The sequence below is a fragment of the Drosophila takahashii genome, chromosome 3L (assembly GCF_030179915.1).
Source record: "Drosophila takahashii strain IR98-3 E-12201 chromosome 3L, DtakHiC1v2, whole genome shotgun sequence".
NCBI lineage: Eukaryota > Metazoa > Arthropoda > Insecta > Diptera > Drosophilidae > Drosophila > Drosophila takahashii.
This window is the reverse complement of record NC_091680.1, coordinates 26,589,890-26,611,433: the sequence shown is the minus strand read 5'-3', so window position 1 is coordinate 26,611,433 and position 21,544 is coordinate 26,589,890. Positions and strand designations below refer to the sequence as shown.

Sequence of the window (21,544 nt, the reverse complement as noted above, 5' to 3'; positions counted from 1 at the left end):
TAACTTTATTTTGAAAAGGATTTAAGCTCCTTTACTATCCCCAGTGTTTTTCAAGTATAAAAGTACCCAAACAGATCCCCCCTTGGGAAATAAAAGTACAAAACTGCTTTAAATAATGGTATAGTATTTATATATATAAGTTTATTATCGAAGATTCAACACTACTTACGTTAAAAATATTGTACGTCTTATGCTTTGTTATTTCCTTATTGATTTCTGTCATTACTTGTATTACATCTGTTGTTCATGTTTGTTGTGTGGTTTTCGTCTATACCGAAATTTCTAATTTCATAAAATGAGTATGTGTCGTGTTATATGTAGATATAAATGTATAATAATTGCATATGATCGATGGCTTGTACATGAAGAGTGGGGGAAATTGCGAAATGGCCTGGATATACTCGTATCTTTTAGGTAACTATATGATTTTATGTATAGTTTAGTTTGGAGCATAGTCCAAGATCGATATCGATGCCACTGAGTGGGCGTCGAGATATGTGTGCTTCGTTAGATACAAGATTCAAGATACTATTAGTTAAGTACAATTATGATAATTATTGTTCAACGTTTATATGCAAATGTTGTGGAGTTCATAGAATTAGATTTCGTTTTTCGATTTCACTTTAGATGGTAACCTGTGTAAATGACACACGTATAAAATGAATTTACGCCTACTTACAAGTTAAATAAAGTTTTTCCGTTTTGTCTTACTCTTCTTTATTTTTTGTTTTTGGTTTGTGCTTCGTGTGTTTTTTGTTTTTCAAAAATCTACCTTTGTGTTTCTGACTTCTCTTCCTGCTAAACCTATCCAACTAATCCATTTCCATAGCCACCAGGAAGCGCGATATGCTCACTCATCTACCACTATCTAAACCCTTCTTTGCTAAATTAACTAAGTCGTAATTTAGGTAGGACTTACATTTAAAACGCTAATATCTTAGGCAAAACAGAATTTCATATTAAATCATAATTCTTTGTGGTCTGCTTTTAGGCTGAGCCAAAATTTAAAATTGAATAGGTAAATTTGAAGTTCTTGATTAATTTTTGGTTAATTGACAAAGTTAACAAAATATTGCACTTAGAAAAATGTCATTAGAACGTACAAATGTGGCTAAAAGCCACTAAAAACAAAGTTTAGACTAAGTGTCTGAAAAAAACAATAATACTTGACCAAAAAAAATTTAGCTTTGGACAATCTTATAATTAAATAAATTGCACGTTGGTTCTGTAAGGAATCCAAATGCGCATCCAATGTGCCCGAAACATCAACAACTATCAGATTGTCCCTCCGATTCAACCTCGTTCTAAGCAATATTATGAACTTTGGCCGACAGGCAGTTGTGCACGACAAAAACAACCGGCTTGGGGCAGCACTCCATGTCCAGTTCCTGCAAAGAAGACAACCAAGTTGCATTAAACTGGCATTTTCGGGGGAGCCGTAGGGACTCACAATCTCTCCGTCATCGCCAAAGTCCAGATACAACATCCTGGTCCCATCATCCGCGGAGCCCTTTAGCTTGTCGAACGCGAACTGCCACAGCTGCGTTTTGGAGGTGGCCACCGTCGGAGTGGTCGGAGCGAATCCACCGCAATCGTACAGAAAGAAGCCACGATTTATGTGCACAACCAATTGACACTGCCGGCCCTGGAAGAGGCAGCGGAAGGAGAACTCCCTCTGGTAGCTGACCGCCTGATGGGAGCCCTGAACGAGGGATCTGGCCCAGGCGGCCATGTCCCTATGCGTCTCGGAGCGCAGCCAGTAGACGAGAACGCCGCGGGCGGTGCCGCAGCGGACGCAGAACACCGTGGTCTGCTGGCCCTGCAAAAGGATACAATTCTTAAAAAATCTGCTTCAGGCCGAGGCCAGATCTCCGCTCACATTCAGGGAGGAATTGTTGCCGGCTCCTGCCAGACGCGTCGTGGCCAGGGCGTAGATTTCCAGGGGACGACTCCAAGCCTCCACCGACCACGGAGCACTCTCGTAAATCCGGAACTCACGCTCCGTAACCGCCACGAATATGGGCAGCCACTTGTCGCTCTCATCCGAGCTTTCCGAACTGGAACGACCGCTGGGCTGTGGATCAGAAGGCATATTTGTATACTTGGTTCTCATCAGATAAGGAAAGGTTCTACTTAAAGAAAGTGTTTGCTATTAGTTCAAATACATATAAATTAAAACATGATACATGATTTCATAATCCTCTTTTATTTCCTACTCAGTGGTTGATGCTGTTCGAAGCAATGCAGACTAGTACCGCAATTTAAAGATATCTTAAGGACAGAACTTTTTGAGCAGTCAAGTCGCGCAACTAAGATGCGAATCCCCTCTAATTTTTAAGGACCATACAAATGGTGGTATTATAAAGTTATTATCATTTGTCATTAAAATTGAGAAAGTATAGATTAGTATATAGACTACATTGATAGTTATCCTTAGAATTAAAGACCAACCAAAAATAATGTTTATAATCAGAAACCAGCTTTAAACACTTATTTATATATTTTTTGATAAATATAAAAAAAGAAATAATTTATACATCTTTGAAATGTCGTAACATAAAATCCGAGAACTACTAATAAATCAGAGAGTGATTCATTTGAAATATAAGAGTTGTGATTTGCTTTGTAGTATATGGGTTTAAAAATGTAGTATTTATTAATGTGGATGTTGGGTCAACTTACACTTACCAGCTCGCCGGCTACGCCGCTGTTCGAGGTGCCGCTGCCCCCGCTGGCCGCTCCACCCCCGGCACTCCCAGAACTTCCGCCGCCACCGCCGCTCATCCGCTTGCTCAGCCAGCCGATGTGCTTCAGTTCGCCGATTAGGTTGGTCAGCGCCCGATTCGCCTCGGCCAAAGCTCGCTGCGTGCTGCTGCCCATCGCCGAGTGGAGGGCATTGAACCAGACCAAGGCCTCTGCCGAGTCCGCTGCACGCAGGATGCAGGAGTGCACTCCGTCCGGCGAGTGCAGCTCGAAGCATCGATTCTCTAGAGGAGTAAGAAAGATGATCGACTTTGAGTATAATCTATAACAATATTTGGGAATTAGATAAATATTTTTATACCCTTGTAGAGGGTATTATGATTTCAGTCAGAAGTTTGCAACGCAGTGAAGGAGACGTTTCCGACCACATAAAGTATATATATTCTTGATCAGCACCAATAGCCGAGTCTATCTAGCCATGTCCGTCTGTCCGTCTGTCCGTCTGTCCGTCTGTCCGTTTCTATGCGAACTAGTTTCTCAGTTTTAAAGCTATCGCGATGAAACTTTCCCGAAGGTCTTCTTTCTATTGCAGGTAGTACATATGTCGGAGCCAGCCGGATCGGACCACTATATCTTAAGGCTCCCAATCAAATATAAGAAAATTCATTGTAACTTTGTAGGAAGTAGGCGTTTTGATTCTTGACTACTTAAAAACAAAATTGAAATAAATCGAAACGCTGAATCTGGAATCCCTGGAACTGCACCGAGTGAGTATTCTTTTATCTACAAGGGTATATAAGCTTCGGCTGGCCGAAGGTAGCTTCCTTTCTTGTTTCTAATTATTTTACATGCTAGGAATACGATATAATACGATATAATATATACGGTCGATTAACTTACCCGGGTCGATGTACTTGAGATTTCTGGCCAGATGCGTCAGCTGCAGCGGGATATATCGCGTATCCGCCCGGGGTGTAGTCTTCGGGGCGGGCGGCGAGGTGGGGACGCCCGGTCCCAGCGGACAGAGGAAGGCCCGCTGCAGTTCCCAGCCCACTTCCGAGATGATGCTCGCCTTCCGAAAGTAGGGCGTCACTTCGCGTAGGAATTTAACTGCAAAGCACACAGGAGGAATCCCACCAGGGATATATGTAGGCATCAGTAAAAATCAAACGATAGCGCATGAATATGGATACAGGAAGGATGTGGGGAACAGTGTCATCAGCACTCCCAGCATTCAATCAGAGGGAGTTGGAGCCTTCTTCGTTAAAGCCGATGTTGCTGTTGCTGTTGCTGTTGCTGCTGCGGCAGTCTTGGCAAACGCTGCGGCATAAATTCATTAGAGTTTCCGCTCCATTTTTATTCGATTTGCACACCCAAAGTCCCTCGACTGGCGTCGAACGCTTGAGAACAGTGGGCACAGGGCAATGACAAAGCGGTAAAATATTCTACCTTCTTATCTTCCAAAGGGTAAACATAAGTTTTATTAGAAAATGACAAAAAGGAAGCTACAAATAAAATCTGACTTAGGATATTGTCATATATTTTATTTAAAATAAAGATGTTAGAATAATCCAATTTTTTTGGCTTTAACTAATTACACTAATATGTTTGCTCTAGCTAAATATTTGTATAGCTTTTCTGGCTTTGACTATTATATCGATTTGAATTTAAAGGTTTTTGTGTTTCGTATGGATTACCTAGTAAGCCACTGTGGAACTACTATGCAAATCGTGCTGACGATGCCAGGTGCTCTGCCTCTGAGGGAAAGGGGCATTCTCCAAGTCTCGTATATCTAACTGGTAAGTCCCATACCATTCCCCAGCCAAAGCCCAGCCCACTTGATATGCTCAGAATTCCGCCCACAACATTTGCACAATTTCCGTTTGCTGTTGCCGCTGTCGCTGCTATTTCTGTTGTTGTTGTCGTCGTTTGCCGTTCGAGTGATTTGGAAATTCAATTTTCACACTTAATGCCATCGGCCGACGGTTGGCGGCGGTTTGTCCGACTCCATTCGTGTGTTTAGCTCAACTAATTAGAGCAGACGGCCACACGGCGGATGGGTGATGGGATGGCGGTGTGGGGTTGGGCCAGCGCCACCCAGTTGCTAATTGCTTGGCATTTACCGGGCACTGGAAGGTGGAAGCCGCCAGGGCACTCCAACTGCCCAAATCCCACAGGCACTCCTACTCCTGGAGTTCTGCAAACATTTGCATTCACAAATATGCAACCGACGACAAACAAACAGCCAAACAAGCGGAGCAACTAAAAATAAAAAATGTTGCATAGCGGCAGGCGCAAAGTGTGACGAAGCTTTCGGGAGAAAGGGGGATGGGGTCTTCGGGCGGTTTGGGATATTTGGGAGTGGACTGCAGAGCAAACTAAGCCAAAAACGACAAACGAGAAACGCAACTGGCAGCGGCAAAAGTTTAGATGCAACAGCAAAAACAACAATAACAACGGTAATAAGTTGTGCAAATTTTTGCATTTAAGTGTAAATAAAGTTGCCCGCTCCATGAGAGTGTGTGTTTGTGCTAAAAAAGCATTCTGGAAAAACAAACAAGTTATGGAAAAGTTGGCTAAAACCACCGCAGGCCACAATTGTTAGCTGCTTAAGTATGAATATTTTGCGCTTACATTTTTCAAATAAATATGGTATTACAAACAATCCACTAAGGATTAAAGTCAAGGATTTGCTTAGTGCTTCTGGCATGTGGGTTAAACCAGAAACGGCGAGTACAGCAATTTAATATAAGCCTCTGCTGTTTACGCAAAGTCTTTTTGAAAATTAATTTATTTGCTGGACGTGTCTGTTCAATTATTGTAAGCTTTTAAGTAAAGATAATTTTCTTTTTATCCCGAAACTCTTTATATAAATAACCATGCTCCAAAATTGTTTTGCAAACAATTTATTTTTCTTTTAATATATACCTTGAAGTATATTCGTTGGTTCCCCAATGACGCCGCTAATCTTCCTAAGCTCTTAAGAAATCATTAATTTAATTTGATCTAAGCCCCTTGCATTTTGCTTTACACTTCTCTCTGGGATCATCTTTACGATAATATTATTACTCAAATCGCATTCATTTGACGCCGCTCTCTCGTGGCTTTTAGCTCTTTCCACATTACCCCACTTAATTCACAGTCAGGCCAAAAAACTTTTTTACACCTTTGCCGACAAAAGGAAATCCTGAAAATCCGGCATTGCTGCCACCCCAAAGCATAAATCAAAGAGGCAAGCCGTATAGTGGGCGTGGCCGGTCGGAATATGATATCAACAGCAGGCGGCATTCGGAATTCGGCAAATCGTGCGTTAAAACAAACTTTGCGCAAAACTTTTGCGAGTAAAATCTCACGCGCTCCTGGGGAGGAAGTGGGCAGGTCGGCTAAGTAGGGGCCACTTGGGTGGTGCCGGTGGGTTGGATGGGTTGGTTGGGCGGGAAGGTGGGTTGGTGGGCGGATTGTTGGATCCGGTGGGTCCACAAATGTGTGCCAAGCTGTAAAAACCATTGCTAATGGACTTCTGGGAGGCGAGCAAAGCCAACTGTCGTCGCCTCCGTCGCCATCTCGGGAATCTGTCGCTGACATTTGGCAGTCGGAGCTGGAATCCAGTTGCAGAACCCCCGAATGCCGCCCGCCCCCCTGGCTTATTTAAATTACAATGAGACGGCTGCCTGCGCGCAAATACTTTGGGCCAAAGTTGTGCGCACAGCGGCCAGCGGAGCTTGGCAAGCAACTTGGCCAACTTGTAAATTGAAGTTCGAATCAAGAGCTCGGGCCGAAGTCAGTGGGCAGAAATGGGGCAGGATAGTTCTGAGCTGTTAAGCATGTCGCCGCCCATTCATGGCTAAAGGCTTTTGAAATTGTGATTACATTTGCGCCACTTTGCGTGCCTATAGATCTGGGCCACTTTAATTTAATGAACACACCGTTGAAATTATGAAAACGACCGCAAACCAAATGCCGAAAATCAAAATGCTCACTCAATAACAAAGCGGCCAGTGAAGGCAAGTTTCTGGCGCCTGTGGTGCGGGGTAAATTGGCTAATTGATTGAATTGGTTCATCGGGAGGGAAATGGGTTTTCCAAATAAGTGAATATCTAAATGTAAATGAGCTTAAATAAAATAAACTGTTATTGCTACTTAATGGAGTTTATAACTTTTTGATGAGCTTTAAAGACTTACAACTGGAAGAAGGCTTTGCCTGGGGTATTAAAAAGTGTAAGCCATTTTTTAATAATAATTAAGTATTAAGTAGATATGTTTAAATGAATATTAAGTTACAAATTGTAAAAAATAGTGATTGTAAAATAAATAATAATAATAATTTAGAAAACATTTTTAATATTTCAAAAATGTTATGTAGGGAAGATCCTAGTATAGATTACTCGTCGAATAAAATCTACAACCAAAAAGAACTTGATATGAAACGATGATTAATTTCATATTATTTAGTATAAATTTTGAATTGATATAGGGCAAATCGATTTGATCCCGGCGTATTGTTTTTGTGTGTATACGTTCATCGATTGAATTTTCTACAAATTGTAAGCAGAGCACCAAAACTTCGTAGCAGTGCCGAAAATCTCCGAAAATAGTTTCACCACTGTAATTGGCTCGCAGTAATATATTTTGGCCCAGAAAGGCGGCGAAATGGATCACCAGCGGCTCAACATGGACATGCGCTGGCCCAAAATTAAATGCGAGTCAGACTCTCGGACTGATACTGATACTTTGGGGCTCTGGGCTGCGTGGCATGCGAGGCACGTTGACGACGATGACGTGAGTCTTGGAGGGCTAAGCCCGAGATGGAACTGAAGTTTTGCGGGAGGGGTTGCTCGGCTGTTGATATTAAAGCGACATTAACATTGAGCTTGATGGCTGCTTTGATGGGCCACGATACGTTTTTAAATGCGCGAATATTGTCAGTTGTCCCATACATTCAGATTCCGATTCGGATTCGCACTGTGCATCTGGGATCGAGTGAGTTATCATAACCCCAGGCGACGGCAACGGCAACGTCGACCTTGCGACCGTTACTGAATTCTGATGGGAGAATCGGTTGCACGCTTGGCATAAATAGCGGGGCACCCACAGCAGCCGGGCACAAACCGTTAGCATCCGTCCACCAATCAACATGAAGAGCCAGCGCCAACCCATCCTGATCCTGGCCATGTGCCTTCTGGCCCTCTCCGCCGTTTCTGCCATGCCCCAGCGTCGGGCGAAGAGTCAGCGCCAGGTGGAGTACTCCTCCACCCCCTATCCGGCGGCTGGCTTCCGGCCCAGGATTGCCTTCAATCTGCCCGGCGAAGTGCAGCCCAAGCTCGAGACGGAACCACTGACCACCACCACCAGCGAAGTGGAGACCCTAGAGAGTACCGAGCCATTGAGCACCACCGAGCAGCAGCAACCGGAAGCGGAAACGGAGGCGGATTTGGAAGTGTCCGTCCGTACGCCCGCCAACACCTACGGAGCCCCCGGAGAGCAGGATCCCCTGGAGCCGGACACCGTGGAGGTGGTAGCCCAGGAGCCCGCCCGGGACTTTCAGCCACCCGCACTCGAGGCCGTCGAGGACTTTGCCGCCGATGGCGCTGCTGCTGCTGGCAGCGAGCAGCCTGTTGCTGATGTCCCTGCCCTGGGCCAAGCGGAAACGCAGGACAATGAGCCGGAGGCGGAGGTCAAGGCCGCTACCCCAGCAGGAACATACGGACCACCCGCCACCACCTACGGAGTGCCCGAGCTGAGCGAACCCGAGAACGAGTTGGATCTGGAGGAGTCCCAGGTGGAGCTGGTGGACGAGGAGGCGGCCGAGGAGGCTCTGACCAACGAGCTGGCCAGCGGACGCCTCATCCTGCTGCCCGTGGGCGCCAGGGGAGCGCAGTTCGGTCGCCTCATCCTGGCCGTGGAGCAGCCACGACAACGCTTGAGGAGCGAGCGACTGAGGAGGATCTAAGGATTCACCTGTCCATCTAAAAATGGGGATTATTCTAACGAAAATATACGTACTTGTTTCAACTGGACATTCGCTGCGTTTATGTAAAACTTATTTAACGATGAAAATGAAATTGGAAAAGGGTTGGGCCGTTTTCTCGTCCGTTTGTTAAATTTAAAATGGGGTTAAAACCTTGAAATCGTATGGGAAATCAGAGTTTTAACCCTACTTTAAACGGCGAGAAAACGGCCCTTAGTTGAGGCTTATTCAAGGCTTGTTAGATTTGTTAAATAATAATCATTACAATCATTATACTTCTAGGTATAATTTACTGAATCCAATCATTTTGAAACATTTTTCCAGGATCTTTAAAAGATTTGTCAAATACTACCTGGCATAAACGCAATATAATTAAAGCGATTGTTTAGCCGGAGCAGCTGGTGCCCAGGAAATGTGTGTGTCAAGGAAATGGAATTGGCTGTGTCAGAGGGGATTCCCCGATCCAACTCCAGCCTTTCCCCATCATTCCGCAGAGGAAGTTGTTTCAGCAAAATTGTCGTGCACGGTTCATTGCATTGTTTATGCCAAATGGTTTGGCTTGTGATTGGGTCACGCCCACAGGATGCACAAGTGGGTGGGTCTGGGATTGGCCCGCTGCGTGAGCGATGTGTGTGTGTGCGCAAGGACATCCACCCATACATCGCCTAATTGATGCTTACTATTGTTTATTGTGTTTTGTGCGAGGAGCCGAGCAAAGCGAAGCGAAAACACAACTGAATGGAGATGAACAGGAAACGATGCTCCAACTTTGCCCGACCACTTTGATTAGGCATTGTCCTCCCTGTGTCTGTGTGTCTGTGATTATGATTACGATGATGATGTGCTGGTGTGATTATGTACTTGGGTTGTTATTAGATCAGGCCCCGGCCCTGTACATTCATTTTTAAAGTGTCGGGTCGATGGGTTCGGTGCCAGAATATTTGCCTGTGCAGCGTGTTCTTGCAGATAACTGGTACTCACTGAACCGTTCAAGAGGTTAGATTAAATGGGAACAATATTACTGAGGAGTTTGTGGTTTGGATTTAGTATGAATTTACTTTAATAGTGGTTGTGTTTGCAAGGGCTGAGCTAATTTGAAACAGAGTTAAATGGATATTTATTCAGGTGTAAGAGCCGTCTTTAAAAAAGGGAAAATTTATGTGGAACAAGTGAATGAAATGACAATCTCTCGCAGAGGATATTATAGTTTCACCCAGTTGCTCTACGAGTAACGGGTATAATTATTAAAATTTAAGTAGAGTAAGAGCTTTGATGGCTGCCTATCAGCTGGGCTCCTCAAATGACCCTCCAGGCAGCTTAGCAAACCTCGATAATTATTTTCCTCCTATATCTTTACCTTTCTTCACCTATAGCCCTTTCCTTATTTATGTCTCCCAGCTTCTGCGTGCCAGCTACTCAGACAGTTGAGAATGCAGTGCGTAGCAGGCCATCGCAACATCCCAGCATCCAACCTTCCACAACCTGAACCATTTTCGCTTTTTGCCACTCGACGCCGCTGTGCGGGTGCACCACCCACAAGAAGCGACTATGTATTTTTGGGCCATTTGATCAAATGGAAAGAAAACTTTTCTCATTACTCATTGCCAAGCCGGGGCAAACAAACCAGGCAACGAACCAACCAACCAACCGACCAACCAACCAGCCAGCCAACAAACCAGCGCAACTAACGGCAGTCAACAGCTAACAGTCAACATGAAGCGGTGGGCCAAAAGGGGGGTGGATCTGGATGCTGGGGGATTTATAACAGAACCCAGCTGCAACAGTGGCAATAGCAGTCGCAGTCGCAGTGGCTGCGGCAGTAACTCGCATGTTTTGCTGAGTAATCCCACGTATGTATTTGCACTAAAACCCTCTGTTCCGCCCTTCCGACTCGCTACTCCACCATGGGACGGATGCCACAACAACGGGACAAAAAAGAATCCCTACTGTCGGTCAATTAATCACGGTTGAACAAGTTTGTAAAAGATTATCTGCGCAGTTATGGGGCGGGGAAGGAGGAGGGAATCAAAGACACAATTTATCACAAAAACAAGCAGCAGATAAAAAATGTTTCAAATTTATTGTTGCTAAGAGGGATCTGAATTTTGAGATGGATTTTAGTTCGTAGTTGGGGATTGCGATTAGAACTTTGGTCATATGTACATCGATGTTCTTGAATTAAGTTGTCCATGTTGTGAGCAGGATGTTTAAACCTAAAAAAAAATTTATGTGAAGCGTAGATCGATTTTACATAATGTAATATCAATTTTAACTTAATATGGGGCTAGGTAAATTTGATATGGTCGAAATGAGTGTTCATGTAAAAACGATATGGGTTTTGCATAACCATACATTTACATGCACATATCGATTTTACAACGACATGCTTATTTTTGTGGGTAGCTCAGAAAGGAGAACAGAAATTAAGTCGAACAAATATAAAAAAATAATAAAAATCCGATGACGAATAATATTGAGACTATAAAGAAATGATAGGATGTTATAATCTACCGACTCTAAATTTTAGTCAAATTACGCTTCTTCAACCCACTGTGCCCAACTGTTCGCGATGGTACTCATAGTTTACTTGTTAGTTTGACTCGCGTTTTTTAAGCTCTTCCCTTTTTCGGTACTCCACCTTTCCGATTCCGTGTGTGCGAAATGTTTTACGCAAATAACAATTTGACATTCTGGCACGGGGAGGGTAACGAATGTATCAGCGGTGTGTACTCACCCTCCAGATCCACCACTCGACCGGATCGCTTGAGGGCCCTCACCGCCTCGTCGTGGGTGGCGTCCCGCAGCTCCTCCCCGTTGACCGTCAGGATGGCGTCGCCCACGTAGAGTCCCTTGGCCTGGTCGGCGGCCATGCCCCGGAAGATCTTCGAGATGAGGATGGGCATCCGGTTCTCGCGACCCCCCTTTATGGAGATGCCCAGGCCGTTGTTGTCCGACTTGATGATCCGCACATGACGCTTCTGGTTGGCCACATGGTCAGGTACGTCGCACATATCCATGCCGCCCCCGTCGCCGGCATTGTTGTTGTTGTTCAGACAGAGATCCCCATTGTCGTTGCTGCCGGAGCCATCTAGCTCCGTGTCCTGGATGTTCATCCCCTGAAGCGAGGCAGAGCTGGGCAGGGTGCCGTTCTGGCCAGCTCCGCTAGACCCTCCGCCACCTGCGCCACCGCCTCCTCCGCCACTGTGATTGCTCCTGGGGAGAAACAGGATGGTTAAATTCGATTTGTCATTACTAATCATCCGCACAACTCACCCCAAGGTTCCGTTCAGGGTGGTAGACTGTCCATCGTTGGATGGCTGCGCCGCCTCACAGGATTCGTCGAGACTGACGGCCAGGAAGTCCGTCTCCAGCGTGACGAGAACGCGGTACCAGGCGCCTCGCACCCTCGTCTCCATGTTGCCGCACCGCAGTCCCGAGGGCGACGGGGAGTGCTGCTGCGGAATGGGCTGCTGGGCCGCCGGCGGGGTCCTCCCCAGACTGGAGGATTCCACCATGATTCCTCTCTGACTTCGATTCGCGGTGCTGATATGTCACTCTACATGGTAGTCGCCAGCATGGGCTAAAATGTTAAACAGTATAAAATATTTAGTTTTTAGGCTTAATTAAAAATATTGTTTAACTGCAACTTTCGGGCAATTCACTAGCACAAGATTGTAGTAAGAGATTAATAATTGCCCAGCAATAAAGTCAGTCCTTGCTGGTTTTAAAATTTATCAATTCACTGTGTCTGGAAACGTAAAAGCTTAGCCTAATTTATTGGTATTTGTGCCATAATTAACAATGTGCCAGTTGAACGGATGCTAAGTCATATAAAACTAATTGCCAAGATAAGGGAATCAATTTTTACTGTGGTCATTTAAAGAACGCAGTGCAAATGAGCCTGTTGCAGATGAGAAATGCTCCCAGCCAGGTGGGCCATTAAGATAAAATCACAATTTGGTTGCCAACGATTTGCAATTGAGTCTCAATGGGATCTCCAGTTAGACATGCAGATGACAGGAGGCAGAGGGAGGGATATGAAATTAAATGTCCGGCATGCGGATGACACACACGGAGGCAGAAATGCGTAGCGGAAGAGGGAACATTTGTCATTGTTTTGCCAGTCCAGGATTTATTGCATTCTCCGACAAGTCAAGAAGCACTGCTGACGGGCGGTAGATGGTAGGGAGGTGGCGACACCAGGGCCGGAATGCAAAAGCCGTGGCATTTGGGGCGTACAGCCTTCCATTTCCGGCCACATCCTTCCACACACATCCTTTCGCATCCTTGGCAGCCGCAGTGCAACAGTTCCCCGCTCGGAGCTCTGCAATTACGCATCTTGTCGCCGCCGCGGGACTTTTTTCTATGATTTTCTATTTGACAAGTTGCCACTCTCCGAGGAGCAGGACTCCTGCCAGAGATGCCACCGTGACACAGGATAAGGGGGGAATCGGACTGCTGGCAGAGACTGCGACTCCAGAGCGAGCATCCAATTCGATTTCGTGCTCACGCTCTCAACCGGAAAAGGACTGCTCCAGTCAGACACATCCTGTTTCTGTGATTGTGATTGCGTCTGTGTGAGTGCCATTTGTATGTACATTTCCGCTACGATTCAGCAGGAAGTAATTTTGCCGCTGCCGCTGTTGCTGCTGCTGCTGCTTCTTCCAATGTTGCTGCCGTCATCAAGTCTGTTTACTTTGCAATTTATTGTGCAACATTTGTAATTATTATTGCAATGCCGCAGCTCAAGGCCCCCACCGAAGACTTGGCGAAAATGTATAAAAAACTTTTCCAAGTGTGTGACTGCTTGAGACGAAGGACGAAGGCGCAACGTTGTCATCAACACGCTCATAATTGTAAGTAAACACACCCAAACATACTCAAGGCGTACATATGTATGTATTCACATTTAAGGGCAAGAAACGAGGGTTGACTGGTGAGTCTGGAAAAGTTTATCAAATGTACTACCCCCAAAAAAAACGTAATATGAAAAGATGATCAATTTGATATTGTGGTATCAATTTTGACTTGATATGGGGCATATCAATTCTATTGCTCAACACTTAAACATGTATTAAACAACATCTAAGAGGCCCAATTCGAACGTCGAATATGTCTTCTCCCTCCCACTCATGTATCTTTAAGCGCTATCCCGCTCTATTTCGAATTGAGAGATTTAGTTGTTCTTATTGATCAGAGAATCCACAAAACAGAAAAAATGGCAAAATGATATTATTTAAAATAATTTTTACCAGTATTGCATGGTAAAAACAATATGCGCATACATACTAGAAATTTACCACGCGCATATGGATATGATCCCTACGTGTCGCTTTTTGTGTGTAGGGTAGAGCTATGTCTCAATCAATGACAAACGGGAATTTACCAAAAGTCTTCTACATTTTTGTCAATCAAATAAATCAATATAATTTATGTTGTTAACCTAACAAATTATTTAAAATTTTCCTTAGTTTTCCTTTTGTAAATTGTGAGGAATGACTTAGCTACTACATTTTAAAGCCTAGAAGGATCACAAATGGGGTTAACCCCTTTTCGATCAGATTGTAAAGTTCAAACGGCAGTTGCACTCCAATTCCCTAAAAATGCTGCACAATGATGTCATAACATTAATTAAAAAACACGAGATTCTTATTATTGCACGTGAAACAATGAACTCACAACTGTTTTGCGACAGAACATAGCATTTCCTAAAATCACTTGTTTAATGCCGCATTCATTGTATTCAAATTGTAGAAAAACAAGCGTTTAAAAAACAATAGCCAAAAGAAATCGTAATTAAGTTTGAAAAATTCACCAAAATATTCCCACGACTATGTGGATTTCATTTTCAGAAAATAAATTATCGCAAGTATTCTCATTGTTGTTTGGTTTCTAAATAAATTAAATAAAAATTGTAGCCAAAGTGCAATTGTGTTCATCATATTTTCATACTTCTAAAAAGCTATAACGGAAAATAGAAACTAAATATTTGATAAATTGCGAAAAAGTTAAAGCAGTGAAAACAAACTCTACTAAAATAAATGTGAAATGTTGGTTGCGGCCCCGCTGACTTGGCCGACTGAGATTCGGACTGTTTGTAGGGATGTGTGCCACGCCCCCTTTGGAACACCCCGGCAATTGGAGCCCCCCTCAGCCCCGCCATGTCATCGCCTAATAAGCGCCGGACGTCGCTTGTCGCCAGCGTTTCTGCCGTTTTTCATGCGACGCTTTGGCTAATTTAATGCCGGGCGGTCATAAATTATGCGCCCAAAAGTAGGCAGCGCGAAAATCAGACAAAAAAATGGCACACAAATGCTGGGAAGTGGCAGCAGCTGCTGCAACCCATACATACACATACATTCACATGGAAGTTGCATTCAACTCGAACAGAATTTTTTCGCGCTTTCGTGTAATAACTTTTTTTGGCGTCGCTTTAAGGCATGCCTTTTTGTCAGATTTTTTGCCTTTTTGTTTTTTGTGCCAATTTTTTTAATGCAAACTTGGTGATGGGCGAAAATGGAGGTCCTTTGTATCGATATATAAAGCGGTAGCAGCGCCCAATGCGAAATTGCTATAAATACGTAAAGCGTTTTTCCTTCGAGTCGCCCCTCTCGCTCCCTCCTCTTGGCGAGCGGAAATATATTACCCTGCGTATGTGTGTGTGTGCGGGAATTGCGTAAGTGTGGGTCCTGTGGCGGCGCCATCAAAAAGTCATAAAATCATAATTTGTAAACGAGAATTTATTTCGAAAAATATTTATGGCTGGCTCTGGCTTCTTTTTGTTGCCGCAGAAGCTCCACGGAATTCGCGCTATTTGCTCCGTCCTGCAGCTGTGTGGGTGCGTATCTGTGCCTGTGTGAGTGTGCAAATGTTGCTTCATTAGAGCGAGTGGCAACAACTGGCGCCCTCGCATTGTTTCCCCACATTAATTTAATCCGCAACCTTTCCCGCCTCGACCCTGCATTTAATTCTCTTTATCTGAACCGGTCCAGGTTCCTGCATTTTAATGGAAATGTATGCAAAAATGCTGCGCCAGTTGATGGCGGAAAAGTCTCTTATACGTTTAATGGAATCTTGATCGTTATCGGCGAAATTGACAACGATATATTGCGGATGGATGGCGGCCAGAGAAAGCCCACGTTGAATGCTCGTTTAAAATGCGGAACGCTTTTTTATTGCATACTTGGGGGCGCCTGGGGAAATAGAGGGAGTAGCGCAGAGGCGTATGAAAAGCCCAGGTGAAAATCGTTTAATGTTAATGGGAAAATCAATTTCTAGCCATTGTGTCCAAAGGAGTGAAGAATAAATATTTTAGAATGAATTTCATACTTTAGGCAGGAGCTGTAATTTCCTATTTGTGAGAAAGAAAAGTTCCCCTTCGGAAAATGTGGATATAGAAATGGTAAAAGGCAAGGCTTTTTATGGTTATTTCACTTTATTTAAGCCAATTCATCGTCGTAAGCAAGTTCCATTTTCCGCCACTCTCGTTTTTTTCTCATTTGGCCCCACATCCGGCTTAGCTTCGATTAAGGTAGGACCCCACCGGAGAACACATGTCTTAACGCTTGGCCTTGACACCGCCATGAGCCCCGAGCCCTCGGCCCACATTGCGCCCACCTCTCGACCTCCCCAACCCCCTCAACCTGCACGACCTCTTCAACCGCCTGGCCACTGATGCCATCGAAGCCTCTTAATCATTCTTAACAATGCCGCCACACGTTGGGCCTGGCATTAAGCTCTCAGCCCGCTCAACTGGTGGAAATCGATACGCATTTACGTACATATATTCCGGAATATCTACATATAAATTGCGCACTAATGATCTTTAAATACACATAATACCCAGAACATGCCGCACACACAAATTGTGGGCCAGAAAAAGAGGGGAGATGCTGTTGGATACCCAGTTTGTTTAGTCATTTAGTTACCCGACTTTTTTCCGATGCTGTTAGTTATTTTTGTAATGTGAGATACTCAGCGGAAAGTAAAATACCCTTATGAGCTTATTAGAGCCACGTTTACACTTTACCAGTTGAAAAGAGACGATTAGTTTGGTTAAAGTTTCACAAGAAAGATAAGCAGCTCAAATAACATGAAGTACTATCAAAATTCAATCGCAAATATTGAAATGCAAAAGGATATTATGTTACTAGTCATTATAGTTACGTTATAGGTCATAACCTTTAAAGCAAAACTTATTTAATCCACGTAATTTAAAAGTTTGCACTTAGTGTTTGCTTTTAAACCTCAAATCCACATCTATTTATAACGTTTTACTATCGCCCATTTGGGTCCTAGTGTAAACGCGGCTTTCACAGTTGGCTTGGCCTCCTGCTGTCGTGTGTGTGGGATTCGGATAGATAGATTTTTCATGTGTTCACCGCAAAGCCGCCGCTGCGACCGATAAAAGCCAAAACAAACCTCCGAGATTTGCTTATTAGCACACCCGCCCACACCTCGCCCAGTGCCACAACATAACCTGACTCTATCTGACAAATTATTCAGCATTGATTAATTATGAAAATGCGTTTATATTGATTGTCGAGTGTGGGTTCGAGAGGCTTATGTGTACGGGGTTGCGTGTGTATCGGATGGTGGGGTGTGGGCGTTATGGCCACAGTTCTGGTGTTTGCCCAATTCCAATCCCAATTCCAGAACCACTTGCACGCCTGCTTATGTATATTAGTTGACAATCTGGGAAAAACAATTGCCAAGAACTGGTCGGCCTGACCTGGATGAATTTGCACGAGAAGTTTTTGAGCAGGTTAGGATATGTTTAAAGAGGTTTTTAAAAATATGTGTCTAATATTATTAATATATATAATAATATTTAAATATATAGTAATTAATTTTAAAAATATGTGTCTCATATTATTAATACAGTAAATAATATTTAAATATATGGTAATCAATTTTCGAGAATTATTGTTTTTGGACCTAGAAATATTTCCTCAGAAATTCTGTTCGAAATTTGGTTTTAGTATGCAAATTTTTGTGGAAAGAATACCTAATTATTAAGTCAATCACAGCTATCGTTGTGAAGGGCCATTAAAATCAAATCATGATACACAACCCAATTATTTTCCAGAGCCCAGGGCACGTCGACAAGAATCAAGGAGCCAATGGAACCAACTGATTTCGTGCAGTGCAGACCGACCTGGGGATTATTATGTATTGCCGTTGGCAAACACTCGACGCCCCCAATGCAAGCATGTAAATGAGACGTTCGGCTTGAAGGGGATCAGGGGACGGACAGGTGGGGAAGGTGTGCGGAGTGTCTGTAATCACTGAAGGCGGCTAACAGCAGGTGGCCAGAGACAAAAGTCAAACGGAAGACGGAAGAGGGGATGGCTTACGTTGCTTTTCTCCACTTATTAATTGCCAGTGTCTTGGCATAATTTCCACTCATTTGTCTGTTGAATGCAAGTGGCTGAAGCATTGTTCTCCCAGTATGGAATCTCCTCACGTACGGAAAGAAATGGCAATGGAGTGAATCCATCCGCCAGGCGTATGAACACACATACTCTAGCAGCACGGAGCAAAATTTATAGATAATATTTTTAAATCAAGGAAAAGCGTAACCTATATTATGATGTCTAATTATAACATGATTATTGATTCCTTATTATTGATTTTGGATTCTATGAGACCTTTTATAATCTTTTTTTGTATAAAAGAAATGGTTATAACTTTAAATGATTGTTACGTTTTCTTGTGCCTTTTGTTTTCAGTGTGCCTTTGCATGAAATGCAAAATGTGATGATGCAGCTTCATTAAGTGCAATTTAAGTGCGATATTTTCTCGACGGCACCATCGCCTCTCCGTCGCTTCGGTGAGCTGTTGAAAGGCGCGATGGATGACAAAAGGTAACGGAAACAAATGGAACAAGAGTCGGGCCAAGAAAGGACCTAAGCAGCTGGGTAGCTGGGTAGCTGGGGAGCTGAGGAGCAGGACGACCAAGTGGAAATGCTCTAATGCACGTAATTGCACGTCGCTCTGATTAAGTTAGCGCAATTTGGTTTCTTTCTCTTGGAGAGCCGGCAGCAGAATGTTAAGCCAAAAAGCGGATTACACTTCTCTAGAAACGTAATTTGTACGCTGAATATGAAAGTGATCTGGGAGAGAGCGCACATTTAAAGCGGGACCGGTCATAATTAGGTCGTGTTTTGTCAAGGATAATCTTAAAAGTGCACATATGCTTTGGTGGTTTTGGGGAATATATCTATAATCCAATTAAATGTTTACGCTTTGTTTAAAATTTGGTATTTATCTATGTGTTCCTGCAGTAAAAATATAACTAAGTTTGTAGAAAAATGTATTTTTATTTAGTCTATATTGACATTGAACACGTTCCTTAACATTTCACAGCCTTTCTTAAATCAATAATTTAGTTATTTTGGCTGGAATAAAATGTAATAAATATATATTATTTTATTATGTATCTACGCATTTATTGTATTACTTTAGACGTCTTAATAAATGGTTTTAAAAGCGAAGAGCTTGCATTTATTTTTGGCAATGAAAATAACAATATTCCATTTCTATCTATTTAAATTAGTTAACTAAGTTCAACAGTATTTACTGGGTTAACCAAATATTTTTATCACATGTACTGACTGAGTGTGCTCAAGAATGCAAAAGTTCTAAACGAAAACGTGCTCGCCAACCTCTTTCTACCTAATGAGGTAATGAGACTTTTAAGGTTTCACTTAGTGGTTTTATTATTATGGGTTTTATAAGTGCAGTAAGCTGGTTTGGCAAGAAAACTTTGAAGACAATCCATCTCCTAACTCAGCTGTAAAACTAATCGCCGTAGTTGAATCGTAATTTATTTTAATTTCGAACCCAAATACGGGTATGCAAATAAAATCCAGGACCCAAAAACTTTGAGCTTGTTTTGGTCTCGGTTACCCGACCCGCTTGCAATGGTAACACTCTAAGCCGCACTCAAGATGATGAAAATTGGGCTTCGTGGCAGGCACTACCCTAATCCCGTCGTAATAATAATCCCCCTGAAGCCCACCCACATTTTCAAAGGCAAAGCGAAAGGGAAAGGGAAAGGAAAAGGGCAATGGTAAATGGCAAGTGGCAAGAAAAAATAGTAGTAGTGGTTATCTGTCAACACATATCGGCGAATGCATGTCAATTACTGCTTAAATGCTTAGCACAAAAAGCCGGCAAAAGGTGCGGAGCGTGGGTGGTGGGCGGCGGTAGTGGGAGTGTGTGGGCGGGCGGCTTGGCGATGATGATGATGATGAATGCCGATAGTAAACGGAATTAACTTTCACGCAGCATAACGGCAACGACTGCAGCAGCGACTTGAATGAAAGAAAAAGCTTACGCCGTCGCAGAGACGAAGCTTTCCGGCAAAGCGCGCGTAGTAAATGTGCGGGTGGTGGCAAGGGGGAGGGGGCTCGGTTTCTGGCCATCATGCGTGGGTGGGCGCACTTAGATGACGAATAAATGCGCACGTCAAAAAGACTTTAATAAAAACTCGTCAAAAATAAAAGAGTTAATAACAAAGAAAACGAGTTTCCACCCACCTTTCGATCGTATTGCAGAGTACTTTGCGAAAAGCAATTAATGCACAGAAACTCGAATTGGCGCCTGCGCATAAACACACACCTACACTCACGCACACACACTCCCACTAGACGTCTGCTCCGTGTGTGTGTGTGTATTAAGGATTTTTTGCTTTTAACTTATTTTGATTTTATTACACTACTTGGCAGCTCCCTGGTTCAACAGCTCGAAAACTTGGTCGATTGATATGCAAACATTTACGCGACGTCAGCCAGAAATAACAATTAACAAATGGCTATAATACTGGTCGGGCAATTAGCTCTTCGGTTTTTGTCTGGCGCTTTTCATTATTATTGTTTGTTCGGCGACGGCGGCGGCTCAGTGGAAAGCCGTTGAAAAAGCGCGCAGCTGAATTCGTTGCCGTTAGAAAGTTGCGTTGCGAAAAACATACAAAAATACTAAAATATCCATCAACTTTTACTGCAATTCGGACATTATTTGAGTTGGATTATCCCAGCGATTAGTCGGATATCGAGTATGTTTCGCTATATTTTCTTAAATATTTTTATGGGAATCGGAACCAAACGCAGCGCGGGTGAGCGTCAGAATTAAAAAAATAAATGGTTGCGGGTTGCTTAAATAGACTCGGCGCTCACCCAAAGCTCGCTCCCAAAGCCAGCTTAGCAGCTCTCTGCTCAATCTCCCCCGCTGTTGGATTTCTGTTAACCGAATAGGGTTGTTGTTAAATTGTTATTAATTTGTTAACAAATAATTAATTTGTAAAATTAGAATTAAAAATAAAATATTTGTATGTGTCAATACGAATTTATTTGAAAATGGCTTCAAGAGTCGATTTGAGTCGGAGTCTAAGTAGGCAACAGGGTTCAATAAAGTGTTATACTATAATCACAGCACATACACAAACCGTAGGCGCTGCATATGTATAACAGTACGAGGGAAAGATGTTATCAGAATCAGCTGTTCTGGAAAACGGTGACGGTAAGTTACTCTGTTAAAGCAACCACTGTTAGTATAACAGTTAGACTTTCGACTTAGTAATTGAATGAATACATAACTATTTATTAAACTATTACAAGAATTATCTTCCGCCTTTAACATATAACTACATATTTTACGTTAAAACAATATTAGATCAAATTTAAAAAAAAATTTTGTAACAGAACGCACAGCATTGCCGTATTGATAAGAAAAAACGTCAGTGCTGCCAGATCAAGCGAGAAAGATGAGTCCAAGGTGTCCTAGACTTGGCGTTTTATTTAAATTTTCGTTTAAGTTATTTAGTTAAATAAATAGTTCGCTTTTTTTGAATTTGTGCTGAAGGAAATTTAT

General features: G+C 43.2%; 2 protein-coding genes across 4 annotated transcripts; one reads left to right on the top strand and one right to left on the bottom strand.

Annotated features, from left to right (window-relative positions):
• Positions 1-113: 113 nt before the first annotated feature.
• Syn1 (Syntrophin-like 1) lies at positions 114-20,813 on the bottom strand. 3 transcript variants are annotated; one of them, XM_017143899.3, is made up of 8 exons: positions 20,215-20,813; positions 11,945-12,251; positions 11,406-11,884; positions 3,604-3,813; positions 2,683-2,987; positions 1,880-2,074; positions 1,451-1,819; positions 114-1,388 (listed from the first exon to the last, which is right to left on the bottom strand). In XM_017143899.3, the coding sequence occupies exons 2-8, from the start codon at positions 12,184-12,186 to the stop codon at positions 1,305-1,307; spliced, it is 1,884 nt and encodes a 627-aa protein (XP_016999388.2). In that variant the 5' UTR covers positions 12,187-12,251; positions 20,215-20,813; the 3' UTR covers positions 114-1,304. The 3 variants fall into 3 exon arrangements, with proteins under 3 accessions (XP_016999388.2, XP_016999390.2, XP_016999389.2); XM_017143901.3 differs by having other exon boundaries at positions 2,689-2,987; XM_017143900.3 differs by having other exon boundaries at positions 20,392-20,813.
• On the top strand, positions 7,838-8,653 carry LOC108058917 (uncharacterized). The gene has a single exon (XM_017143902.2). The coding sequence runs from the start codon at positions 7,838-7,840 to the stop codon at positions 8,651-8,653; it is 816 nt and encodes a 271-aa protein (XP_016999391.2).
• Positions 20,814-21,544: the final 731 nt, after the last annotated feature.

Coding starts and splice junctions, on each gene's coding strand:
- Syn1 (XM_017143899.3), bottom strand. CDS start 12,186: ATGGTGGAATCCTCCAGTCTGGGGAGGACCCCGCCGGCGGCCCAGCAG. Junction 2,988..3,603: donor TCTCAAGTACATCGACCCGG/GTAAGTTAATCG, acceptor TTACTCCTCTAG/AGAATCGATGCTTCGAGCTG. Junction 2,075..2,682: donor TAGCCGGCGAGCTGGTAAGT/GTAAGTTGACCC, acceptor TCTGATCCACAG/CCCAGCGGTCGTTCCAGTTC.
- LOC108058917 (XM_017143902.2), top strand. CDS start 7,838: ATGAAGAGCCAGCGCCAACCCATCCTGATCCTGGCCATGTGCCTTCTG.